The sequence below is a fragment of the Micromys minutus genome, assembly GCF_963924665.1.
Source record: "Micromys minutus genome assembly, chromosome: 19".
Lineage (NCBI taxonomy): Eukaryota > Metazoa > Chordata > Mammalia > Rodentia > Muridae > Micromys > Micromys minutus.
This window is the reverse complement of record NC_137954.1, coordinates 22782636-22796069: the sequence shown is the minus strand read 5'-3', so window position 1 is coordinate 22796069 and position 13434 is coordinate 22782636. Positions and strand designations below refer to the sequence as shown.

The 13434-nt window shown below is 43.4% G+C and overlaps 1 protein-coding gene across 1 annotated transcript in view; it reads right to left on the bottom strand.

The window, feature by feature from the left end:
* XRCC5 (X-ray repair cross complementing 5) overlaps positions 1–13434 on the bottom strand; it is a 79680-nt gene that overhangs the window by 50867 nt on the left and 15379 nt on the right. Inside the window, exons 9-12 of the mRNA XM_080932843.1 lie at positions 11164–11276; positions 6814–6876; positions 2911–3048; positions 1787–1877 (exon numbers count right to left, since the gene is read on the bottom strand). Coding sequence (XP_080788969.1) covers positions 1787–1877; positions 2911–3048; positions 6814–6876; positions 11164–11276 — 405 coding nt within the window. The remainder of the gene's footprint in view (positions 1–1786; positions 1878–2910; positions 3049–6813; positions 6877–11163; positions 11277–13434) is intronic.

Below are 13434 nucleotides of genomic sequence, written 5' to 3'. Positions count from 1 at the left end.
ACCTAGCAACTGCCCTTCAACAAGAATCTACCAAGTCAATACAAATGGCACAGCCCAGAGCTACATGGGCAAGGAGCAAGTCTTCCCTGAAAAGCTTCAGACTCCCCCGCCACGTGTGTGCCTTTCACTTTGCCGGTTCATGTCTGCAGAGCCATCCAAGTAGAATACTGTTTCTAACGTCAATCACAGGCCAATGGCAGAAGAGTGTTATCTAAACAGTACCTTAAGGCTTCCATTCTCCATCTACTCCTTCAGTGTGACAAGATGAAAGTTACTTAGTGCAAGGCACTGTCTGAACCTGCCACAGGTGGTTTCAAACAATACCACAACTATCACCATCATAAGTGATGAGTTAGGACCGACCAGGCAACTCCAGAGCCATTACTTGCACAAGGGGACATTCAGTGAGTCCCACCCACTACAGTCCCAGCTGCTCTCTTGGTAGATCACACTGGTGCCATAAACACCCCCACAAACATCAACTTGGGAGATCTGCCAATAGCTGTAAGAAAATTCATTAAGATGTAGGAAATAAGTCAACTGATCAAAAGGTGTTCGACTTTTAGACTCAGGCTGATCCATAAGATGACTTCTCTACAAGTTTGGAACGAGGGCTGGGGCAGAGCTCAGTGATTAGACTGACTGCACACTGTGCATGAGACTCTGAGTTCAACCCCCAATTAATGGGCAGGAAATCCAGAGGCAGAAATACAATCAACAGCGCAGCAACAACTCTTACACTCAGGTCCACACATGACTCTGTCATGCTAGGAAGATGCCTAGCTCTAGAGAAAAGGACACTCACCCCAGGGACCCATTTCATTTCTTGGTCATATACATACATATACATATACATATACATATACATATACATATACATATACATATACATATACATATACATACATATACATATACATATATATACATATACATATACATATACATATTCATATACATACATATACATACACATACACATATATATGAGCACAGTATATATATATATATATATATACATATATATATATATATATATATACTGTTCCCAATGAGCCTAGCCCTAATAATGCACAGGAGAACCCCATTTGCAAAGTCATCGTAAAATTCCCTAGCCCTCCGTTACCACAGAAGATAAAGAAGGCGTGTGGCCTAGGGCACCCATTCTCATTCATATCTCTCTGGGTGACCTAGAGCATCCGTCACCATCCTGTTGCTTATTCTTGGTAGTTTTTGTTGTTTTGGTTTTTGTTTTCGTCTTTTACATTCTGCCCACAAGTACACAAATGGTGGCAAGTGTCGAGCTGCCTAGAAGACAGCACCTGTGGCTGTGAGGCTCTCGCTGGCGCTCTGACAGCTGGCTACAGGTGTAACTACAGTAGGAACTGAACTGTGGTCATAAACTACAAAGGAAGAACAAAGCAAACAGAGCTTGCTGAATACCGCCACTGTCGCTCCTGCCATACACCAAACCGCACAAGATGCACAGGCACGTCCACTCACTTCCCTGGGAGCAAGCTTTTTGCTTACAACTGGAGATAGGGCAGACATCCGACAAGCTGCTCCTCAGATGCAGCAGGGAAAACCAGACTAGGAAGGCTAGAGAACCTGCTTCCTGCCAGAATACCTGCTGAACCGTCTTCATCATGATTGTGAGTGTGTGATTAGAATTCAAGTACGTCATTCTCCCCATGAGGGCCTGGCCCCATCCACAGCTGCAGCCAGGTGATTTCCCAAGAAGAGTCTGCATGCAGAGCCATTAGTGAGCTAAACGGAATAGACTCACCTGTGGGAGTGCATTTCTTATTGTTTTTCAGCGAGGAAAACATGTATTGCCGCAAGTCTTCCATGAAAGGCAGCTGCACATAAACTAAACACTAATGAGAGAGAAAGGAGTCAACAAGCAGAAACCATCAAATTAATGAAAATACATCCAAGTGGTCCCAGACGCTTGGAAGTGGCACAGCAGAGATAGTTCAAAACTCTGTGCAAATCTGACACACGATAAAGGACTTTGCCGCCTACTTGTGAGTTCACAGTTGCAAACACTATGACAGATATCAGTTATAAAAGAAATGCCTCAAAGGAAGGCTGTTACATAACCAGAAAGCACAGGACCAAAAGCCGATGGCAGGACATCTAACTGAGAAGTCACCATCTCTACCCTCTCTTACAGTCCTGCCGCATGGAGTTTCCAGAGGAACAGGAGAATGAACAACCCTGACCTGTACCTTAAATAGGAGAGCCTCAAATGGACCGACTTTCACGCGGATGACAGTGAAATCACACCCAACTTTTATTCATGGTCCTTATTTGCTAAACTGGAGGTGACTTCTCTTCCCACATGGCTCTGAAAAGGCCAGAGATGGGATCTAAGAGAAAGCCCTGCTTTTTTACCTTTGCTGACTTAATGAGAACCTTCTTAAATACATTCACGAGTCATGTTGTTTTCTAACTGAAATCCCGGCTCGCAGGCCAGCAATCCCAACATTATCTGGGAGTCTGCAAGAAATTCAAAAATGGTTCCCACCTAGACCTACAAAACTAGGATACATTGTTTTAACAATATCCCAAAGCAATGTTTAGGATAAAGGGACAGAGGGTAATGTTTAGGATAAAGGGACAGTCCAGTAGTGAGCACAGGTCCTGGCATGAATGACTTGGATCCCCAGAACTACAAAAAAAGATTTAAAAGAAGAGGAGGAGGAAGAAGAGGAAGAGGAAGAAGGAGGAGGAGGAGGAAGAGAAGAAGGAAAAGGAAGAAGAGGAAGAAGAAGAAGAGGAGGAGGAGGAGGAGGAAGAGGAAGAAGAAGAAGAGGAAGAAGAAGAAGGAAGAAGAGGAAGAAGGAGAAGAAGAAGAAGAAGAGATGGAAAGGGGATGGGGACGATGAAAAAGTCTGTAGGTTTTACCTCATAGGCATCCTTAATGTAAGGAAAGGCTACACCAACTTGAGGATTAGCTCTTTTGTCAAAAGCATAGCGGACGATGGCAACCATGTTTAATTCATCCAAAGCATGAACGAGGGAGGACAGTGCAACAGCTGCCGCCTGTAAGGGAGGAGAGCGAATCAGCACAGGTCCAGCTCCTGAGAGCTCCACACAGACAAGATGTGACACTCACATGGAGACCGTCTGCTTCCTTCCTGATTCAGGATCTCAGGGGCAGAACATCTGTTCAGCGAGCAGAGACCCAGATCCCCGTTCTCCACACTCTGACTTCAGAAGTAACAGCCCCCTCTGATTACTCTATGTGGGTCTCTGCCCCGCAAGCTCTTTTCTTCTTCCAACTAGTGCTTAAAGTCCGCTTTCAGCCCTTCGTTCTCATTCTAAAACTCGGTTTAGGGATTGTTACATCCTGTCCCATGAGTGGAAGAATCAAGTCTTAAAAACTCTTCCAAGGATTTGGGAAGACAGATCAGTGGGTAAGAATGTTTGTCCTTATTAACCAAGGATCAGGGGTTGAGCCTTCAGCATCTGAGCTTCAGTCTTCAGCACCCACATAAAAATCCAGGCACTGCTGTGTCTGTAACCCTAACACTGACGGATGGAGACTGGCAGATCCAGGGGACTTACTGGCTACCCAACCTAGCCAAAAGGACAATTTTCTAGTCCAGTAAAAGACCCTGTCTCAAGGAAGTAAGAGAGAGAAAGACTCCCAGTATCTTTTTCTGACTTCTGCATGTGATCACACAAATAAATACTGTGCTGTGAGCCAGGCATCGACTGGCAGATCTCTCATCTTGCCACACTTAATAATACCTTTCTCTTCCTGCATCTGCGACTTCCACTACCAGTACTTCTAACTCAAGCAAACTATGGCCTCAAAGTCCTTGACCTTCCTCATCCCTAGCCTGACCTCTACACACTCTATCTCTCAAATGCACCACTGCCTCTTCTGTTCAGAGGTGACCCTGTCAGTCTCTTCCACAAACCTCTAACAGTTCTGTTCCAGCATCACAGAGCTGATCGGTGCCCAGGGGTGTATCTTGTGCCTTGTTTCCCCTGGGGGCTTCGGCTCATCTCATCTACCAACAACCCACTGCTTTACTAAGTAAGCTTCCTCTTCCAAGTTTCTGAATCCTGTGTTCTTTTCCTGTGTCATAGCTAGCTAACCTGTATCACAGTTGGGTATGTGTGCCCCATCCCTTCATAAAAACCTATGGCTTCAATATCTCACCATTAAAACCGTCGACAGATTTGATAATAGATAAATTTTCCCTCATTTCAAGGAGTACTTATGTTAAGCTTTTTCTTTGTTTGGTGACGAGACCCCGTCACAAAGCAAAGAGAACTTCACTGAGGGAATGAAAGACGTGCCAAACAGAACATGTCTGTTCTAATACTAAGTCCCATCAGGGAAGACCAGAGAAGCATGGAGTCCAGGGAAGGTACTATTTCCAATTTGCTTGGAATTTGAGTTTGTATGTCTTTGACAGGACCTGTCAGGAGATTTCATGTAAAGGACAATGGGTTGCTGACTGTCTCTGTATTATAACAACACTGAAACTGTTCTGAGTCCCCCATTCTTTTCTTTTCTCCTCTGCCCTTCTCCACACACAGTGCAAATCAGCACAGAAATGTATATATTACATACACACACACACACACACACACACACACACACACACTTATAAGCAAACAGCCAGAGAAAACATTTTAAGGAGTTAGTCACTGAGTCACAGAATATTTTAACTGAAAAACAGTAACATCCATCCACTTTAACAACCCCTACAACACACATGGCTGGTGCTACTGGAGACTCAAAGCCTCCATGGATGGATTTAAGACAACCTCACAGGAAGGCAATGCGTCTGGAGTCGGTCATCTCTGATGACAGAATAATTCATCTGGAACGAAGCTCCCACCTGTCTGTCCCCGCTCACATCTCTGGTAGGAAGCACAAATTAATTTCTATTCCACAGGATCCTTCTCAAAATGGCTGAAGACTGCTATTACATCTGTCATCAGCCTCCTACTCCTCCGTCTCCCACACAAGTCTGCTGTGTGCATTTCCTACTGGAAGCTCTCATGCAGCATGTGCTCCCTGTTCTCCTGGTTACCCCATAAGCTCCAGTTAGACAATGTCAGTTTTCAACTACCACAGGAAAAAACTCACAGATACCAAAGAGCCATTAGGAAATGAAAGTGTCTTTTCTTTAAAAACTTCAAAGTGCCATATGATAATTTATTATACAAAATTGGGCCATATCTATTGCAACCCACAAAGGACCATGGGAAAGCAGAAATGCCAAGGTCACTAATACCTACCCCCAGAATGATCTTAAGTAGCCAATCAGAGACAGCTTGCCCTTCGTTTAGGTATACCTGTACTTACTGACCAACTGCGGAACAGCCAGCTCTAACTTCGGACTAGTTTTACTTAGGAACTTTCACAGCTCACCCGTCAAGAGCTGACCAAGTCCCCAGAGCACCAAAAGTGCCAATGAGGAATCTTTCATAATAGCTGCACGGGTTTTCTGGTCCTAATAACCACCCCACCAAACTCTCCTCCGTTATCCAAGCACTCAGGCTGCCATACCCTGGCCCATGGGCTCCATATACCATTCCAGTCCTTATTCCAAGCACGAGCTGCTTCATTAGAAACTTGTCTCTGCCTTTCCATTTGACTTTGACAACAGTAGTTATTTACTTATATGACAAATTTAAATTGCAGCTCAGGTGCCTCAATACAGCTCTGCAACAGAACTCTCATAAGGTGACCAGAATTTCCTTTGTGGGAAAACAAACAAAACAAAACAAAAAAACCCAAAAACCAAGTGGGAGTTAAATCCACAGCCAGAGTTTAAAAACTTTAAAATTATCAGTACATACTAGACGAGACCATCACAATTTCTAAGGCTTGATTCAGGAGAACATCATGAACTAGAATTCTCAAGTGTTAAGTCATCTACATATTGACGTGCTGTAATGAACTCACCCCCACCCAGCAGAGTAGAAGGCATGACTCTTCTCCTGATGCTACCTGTTCTTAGACGCTGATACGACTACCTCCTAGGTGAGCACCCAGCCATGTTCCAGAAGCGTGGAGATAAAGGTCATTGGTACCCTCCTCCCACCCCGAACAAGTTGTCTACATTAAGTTCACTATTTTCTAATGCAGATACCTTTGAATTTTAGAAGCCTGCTTAAGCTGTGTTAACATTCTGTATTGGAATTTTCCAGCTAAGATTAATACACCAACAAAATATTGAGTACTGATTTAATATTTCAAAAAGAAAATATGTACAGAAAGCTACGTGTGAGTGTCTCTAGTAGGATATGAAAGTCAATGTTGTTAGCCAGGAATAAATAGGCCTGACAACAGAAAACCTTGAGAACGAGGAGACCAGGGAAATCACCCACAGATCAGGAGTGCTTCTCCGGGTACACAGTGTTCATGAGAGAACGGTCAACCTGTTCCAAAACTCCTTAACAGCTGACACCTACAGCTAAGTCAAGCCGGTCAGAGGTGGTTGTTGTGAAAGACTATACCCTCAGGCCTTACTCTCAAGCTAAAATGGACTCATTTATCATCTCTCCACTTTCAGAGTTAAAAGGTTGGCTGTTTCCGATATTCATGTCATTTTAAACCACAAAGGCAGGCCATTGTGGTGGTGCACACCTTTAACCCCAGTACTTGGGAGGCAAAGGCTGGATGATTTCTTAGTTCAAGGTCAGCGTGGTCTACAAAGGACAGCCACAGCTACACAGAGAAACCCTATTTCAAACAAGCAAACAAAGGCCATAAACAACCCACTCTCCTAAAATAACAGCTCAATTTGTAGACTATCTCAAAGATCCAGCCCAACTCACCTCATCATCCTTTGCTGCAAAGACCTTTAGAACTTGATGTCCCATGAAGAATCTTCTGTGAACCTACAAGAGTACGAGAGAGAAAAACATATATGTACCACTGAAAGAGCACATGTTGCTAATATGTCTGCTCAAAATGTTCTTACATCAAGAGTGACTAGAAATAACTAAGTACTTGAAGCTCGACTCAATGAACATCAAATGCATGACCCATATTGTCTTATATGTCGTATCCTGAAACAGAGGAGTTTGCGGGATATAACCATGTCCTTCAAAAGCCTAACCACTTGTGTAATTAAACGCAATGCTGTATTACAGTCCAACACAGGGCACTGGGCTAGCTTGTGAGGGTTTCAAAAGAAGTATGCAAAAACTGACCAAGACTTGGGAAGTAGGAACTAAACAAAAGTGTAAAGGTTGGAGAGATGGCTCAGCTGTTCAGAGCACTTGCTGCTCTTACGAAGGGCACCAGTCGTGCACATGATGCACATACATACATGTAGGCAAAACACTCACACACATAAAAATGAATACACCTTGAAAAAGGAAAATGGAAAGCAAGGTCTGTACACTGGCTCCAGGGCAGACGTCACGGTGACTAGCAATCTGGAGCGACAGGAGCAGAGATGTGCTCATGGGAACTGCTTCTACAGCAGCGCAAGGGGAGAGGTGAAAAACTGAGAGATTACAAAGACTGTCTCCTAAAGTCTCTTAGAAATAAAGTTCTCAGGAGAGGTGACAAGCCCCTGATGAACTGCAGATGACCAAAGAAAGAGCCAATTCTGAGCAGACTCGGGGCTGGAAGATAGGTACAGAAAATATATTGCTGGTCCTTCCCTCACATCTTGAAATGCAAGCTGGGTCTCGGAATTCTACCAATACCTGACTAGAAAAGGAATGTTAACATTCCTGAAATCGCATCCCCTACACCCATCCACCAAACTCCAGCTCTCGCTGTCTGTAGAGCCAGAGCCTGGGGTTTATTTAGGACATGCCATGCGTGGTACTGGGCAGCGTTTCTCATCGGCTTTCTCCTGAAACTGAGAAAGCAGGAGCACGTTATAGTAACTGCAGCTCAAGCAGACCAAGCTTCAAAGGTGTGAGGTCCACATAATCCAAATATCCCTCATTCCCAGCTGAAAACCACCATGCTAAAGCATGCAGGAATAACCCTACCCTTCCATATAGCATACTCAAGACATCTCCTCACCAGGTTAGAATGTGTAATAGTTCTTGACTTATTCAAAAGGTAGCTAATGAGGGAGCTGTAGAGACAACTCAGCACATACTGCTCTTGCAAATTCCTGGAGTTTGCTTCCCAGCACTAATGTCAGGTGATTCACAGTCACCTGTAACTTCAGCTCCAGGGGATCCAATACCTCTCAGTTCCATAAGCCTGAATTCATGTGCACATAGCTACACAAGGGCACATACACATGCATAACTAAAAATAAAAACAAATCTTTAAAAAAAGAGCTAATGAGGGAGCTGGAGAGATGGCTCCGTGGTTAAGAGCACTGACTGCTCTTCCAGAGGTCCTGAGTTCAATTCCAAGCAACTACATGGTGGCTCACAACCATCTGTAATGAGATCTGATGCCCTCTTCTGGTGTGTCTGAAGACACTACAATGTACTCATATGAATAAAATAAATAAGTCTTTAAAAAAAAAGAAATAGCTAATATCTTTATCTAGTACACCTAAATGACTTTAAAAGAACAGCCAGGAATCTGGAGGGAAGCTAATTGCCAATGTCTTTTCTGTCCCACAATTATCTACCCAGAAGACTTGACAATTTAGCAAGAGAACCGAAAAACTGCCTGATATTTTAAGTAAACAGTGTACACACACACACACACACACACACACACACACACACACACACACACACACACACGAGGTAGGGTGCTTGGCTACCAAACAGTCACCATCCACAGACAAAAATAGATCACACCCCTTCATTCCAAAAGCGGTGTTTTGTTGGCATTCCAGCTGAAGATGGCGTGGAGGAGCATAAGATTTCATTTATGACAACTGACAATCACTAATCTGTTAAGAGGTACACATCTGTATTTTGAGGTGCACATCTGTATTTTGTTCCATGTGGAAAAATACCCTGTGCCCTTTGGGAAAGATCACACATGAAAGCAGGTATGCCGATGGACTATTCAAAACTTTGCTAGCTCACATGGTGCAAGCAGTACTGGACGGTGGCACAGTCTCTGCCGTCAAGGGGACCTGGCTCAAAACCCACGTCAACTCTTGTTCCACTGTAAGGTCTTGGGCAAGCTACATAAGGAGGCTAATCCTCAATTTCCTAACCTAAAACATGCCCACAGTAGCGCATGCCTGGAAGTATCCTTACTAACTGAGAATTTTCATCAAATGCTTACATTGGTTGGAACATAGTACTTATTCACTGACCGGTAGTTATAATATTTCATGGTACTTGTCTGAGACAGAACTTTAAAACAAAGTTGGGTGAGGCACTGCCCAGCTGCTGGTTGAAGAGATGAGCCTGGGCTCATCCCATCTCAGGAAACCCGAGAGACCCTTCTTTCACACTGGGGAACACAAGGGCTCTTCTCTGTAAGATGAACAGCCTTTACCATTTTTTTAACCCCAGACTTGAATTAAAGTATTTTCCTCCTTCAAAAGCAAAATCAATAAAACAAAATTGATTTAGAAACTAAAAAGTGGAATTAAAAAGAACATCATGATTTTAAAAATTAAATTTGAAATTAATAAATGTCTTTTTTAGACACGTATTTCTTTGTGGTTATGTTCGCCCTGTTTTGCTTTATTATTTAACTAAAATAGGCCTTCACTTCCTGCCTGGCAAAGGGAATTCCAAAAAGAAGTTACGCTCACTTAGCACATCCCATTCCAGAACATTCTTAGAGATCTTAGGTAAGTGTGCCCATGTTTTTGGCTTTAAACAGTTTGCTTTGTTTTGTTTATTTGTATAAAAAAAAGTGTGTGTGTGTGTACATGTGTATGTACACATGTATGTGTGTGTATGTGTATGTGTGTGTGTGTGTATGTATATGTGTGTGTGTAAATGCATGCCATGTATATACGGGTGTCACTAGAGACTGGAAGAGGGCATCAGATCCTCTTAAACTAGAGTAATGAGCAACTGTGAGCCACCTGACTTGGTGCTGGGAACAAACTTCTGGTCCTCTGGCAGATTTGTTCATGTTCTTAACCACTGAGCCATCTCTCCAGGCTTTGGCCTATGAGTTTTGAGGACACTGATAACAGTACGGATAATCATGAAAGCAATTTCTACAGCTCTAACACTGAATTAAACCAACACTAAAACTACATAAGGCTTGTGTGCTTATACTGGATGGTGTTTACTTTCATTATAATTCCCACCAGTTCTCTAGCAAAAATCTCTTCATCCCTATGAATTTAGGAAGAAATTCACATACAAACATACTTGCCGGAGTGATGGTACAAGCCTTTAATCCCAGCACCCGTGAGGCAGAGGCAGGAGGATCTCTGAGCTCAAGGCCAGCCTGGTCTACAGAGTGAATTCAAGGACAGCCAAAGCTACCAAAGAAACCCTGTCTCAAAAAACCAAAACAATAACAATAGTACTATTAGTACTTATTAACTATGACTCATCATTTTGTGGTCCACAGTGACCTAAGATCTCTGACAATCACTGATCCATGCTTCCTAAGACCATATATGGACCATGGTTAGCTGCTGCATGTCCCCTCGTGTCTACTTAATCCTAGAAACCCATACCAGAAACTGAAGGAAAAGGTGATCACCATGAACTAATGACACTCTGGGGTGTAGAAACAGTGCAGTGGCTGAGTGCACATCCCTCTCTTCACAGGACCTGAGTTCCAGTCCCAGCATCTATGACAAGTGGCTCACAACGGCCTGTAACTCCAGCTCTAGGGGGACCTGACTCCTGTCCTTCCTCCAGCACCTGTACTCACACACATGACCACACACAGCCACACAAATGAACACATAATTAAAAAAGATATTAAAAATAAATGATATTCTGACATTTAGTCGACATTCAAATCCAGCTACACTACATATATATGTATATGTATATATATATGTATATATGTGTGTGTATATATATATATATGTGTGTGTGTGTGTGTGTACCTACACACACACATGTGGACACACTCACGCCTGTGTGCACATACACGCACACACATACAGAAATTAACATTTTTTAAATAAAAAAATAATGGCAACACTCATCCCCAACTGTTTTAGAAGACTGAAAGAGAAATAAGTATGAATTGAAAATAAAATAACCAGTCAAAAGCTCAAGGCTATGCTTTGTCCCAAGTGCAGAGCAGTTCCATACCTGAGAAGATTTACAGAACCCCAGAACAGAGAAGCACTTCCCCTCCGATTTATACTTCATTTGCTCCTCATCCACTTTAGAGAAAGGAATGATATCGCTTCCGTAGCGGAACCCTGGAGAATGAAAGCAGAGCATGTATTAGCCATGTGGGGCCTGAAACAAGCTGTGCACATACATCAATACATGTGTAAATACATCAACACACATGTATATACATCGATACACGTGTATCCCAGAGTCAGTCTCTTCTGCTCCCTGGAACCAAATTACTGCCCCCTGTGACCAACAGGGGAGAAAGCAGAGGCAGAAACAAACCACATCTGCCACTTCTAGATGATTAAGGTCTAATTACATTTTTAAGGTAGCATCCTCTGCAGTCTAGGTACCTTAATGATCCCCCAGCAGAGGAGAAGACGGTACAAACACATTAGTCATCCTCCAAAGACAACCGTTGACTACAGAGCAAGAGTCGGTTGTCAACATAATCAAAAGCACATTTATTCAGAAACCCAGACGTCCTCGGAGAAAACGGCCCAAAACCTTAGAACAAAGTGTCCAAAAACACATGCTGGAAATGGACAAAGCTGCAGCCACTAACAAAAGAAGCCCTAACTCCATTTTTTAGGCATCCAACTGACAAGCTCTATACTTTTATGGATTTGAATTTGGTATGTTTCTGGAATTTGGTTATAGTTGTTTTCGATGTCTTAGGTTGGATAAATATGGGCTCATCATTCCCACTACAAATGAAAACAAAACAAAGCAAAGCCCAACCCTGTTCTCCGCATCTGCTCTCCTGCAGTGCAGAGCTTCTCTCCAGTGTGAATGCAGGAAGGGTCAAAACCCAAGAAACAGTGGGAGTCCCGAGGCACATCTTTAATCCAGTGTCTGCTTGTTCCTGTTAAGCTGCTGAGGTCATGTAGTTAATAATTAAAAGAAGAAGAAAAGAAATGCATGTGTACATACAGGTGTGCTCACCTGGGAGTGCATCTACAGGTCAGAGGTCAACTTTGCCTCTATTCTCTCTCTGCTGTTCTCCACCTTACTTTTTGAGACAGGGCTTGTAAGCAAGCCAGGAGCTCTCCATTCCAGCATGGCTGACTGGCTAGCAAGTCCTGGGGTTCACCTGTCTCCACCCCCCAACACTGGGGTTGCAAGTGTGCACTCCCATGCCTAGCTTTGTTTTATTTTATTTACTTGTTTATGTGGTTGGTTTGAGTAGTTTTGTTTTTTGAAACAGGGTTTCTCTGTGTAGCCCTGACTGTCCTGAAACTCACAATGTAGACCAGGTTGGCCTCAAAATCAGAGATCTGCTATTCTCTGCCTCCAAGTGCTGGGGTTAAAGATGTGTACCGCCAAGGCCAGTCCATGCCTGGCTCTTCTGAGGTGCTATAGATCCAAACCAGGGCCTTATCACAGCACACCAGCTTTGCTCACCAGCTATCTCCCAGACCCTACACCACGTGTTTTCCTAACTTCTTATCATCCACCATGTTCTATTTGAATTAGTAGTATCTCAGAGGTGCTCATGAAATTGCCTATGCTTTCTGGTTGTTCTACTTCAAGTGAAAATAACGTTCCTCCAAGCCAAGGAGTACAGAAGAGACTGTAACATATCACGATACTCTGGCTCACTGTCCACTAGATCCTCTGGGTAAGAAAGAGCAACCACACGTTACTGAGTAGACAGTGGAGGAGAGAGAAAGGAAGGTGGTCAGTAACAAGGGGTCAAGAAGAACTGAGGAACTTCCACATGCTGTGACCCCGACAGTGCCTAACGCTCCTCCTTCAGTTGCCTGCCCTAAGAATCTGTTTACCCCAGATAACAGCTTTCTTGCAACAATGTAAAGAACTGGTCCCCTCTCCTCTAGTCCCTCCTCTTTCTAATACAGTTGTCACACTCATCTCCCTATGGAATGCTCCTAAACACCATAGACATATGTGAATCCCCTAAACCATCAATGGCTCCATGTGCTTTCAAAATCATGCATACCCTCTGAGTCTATATTGGCCCTAGTGCTGAGAAGAATGGAGGAACACAGCTCGGATGTAGCTCTGTGCCTGTGTGCTGCTTGCTGTGTGTCTTTATGTTAATGAGCATCTTTCAGCTTTGGTCCTTCTGATGGCTAATCTTGATTATCTACTTGATGGGATAATAACTTTGGAATCACCATGGAAACACTCCTCTGGATGTACCTGTGATGAAGTTCCTACTCTGGGTTAACTGAAGTGGGAAGACCCACCCTGACTGTGGATGGCACCATCTCATGG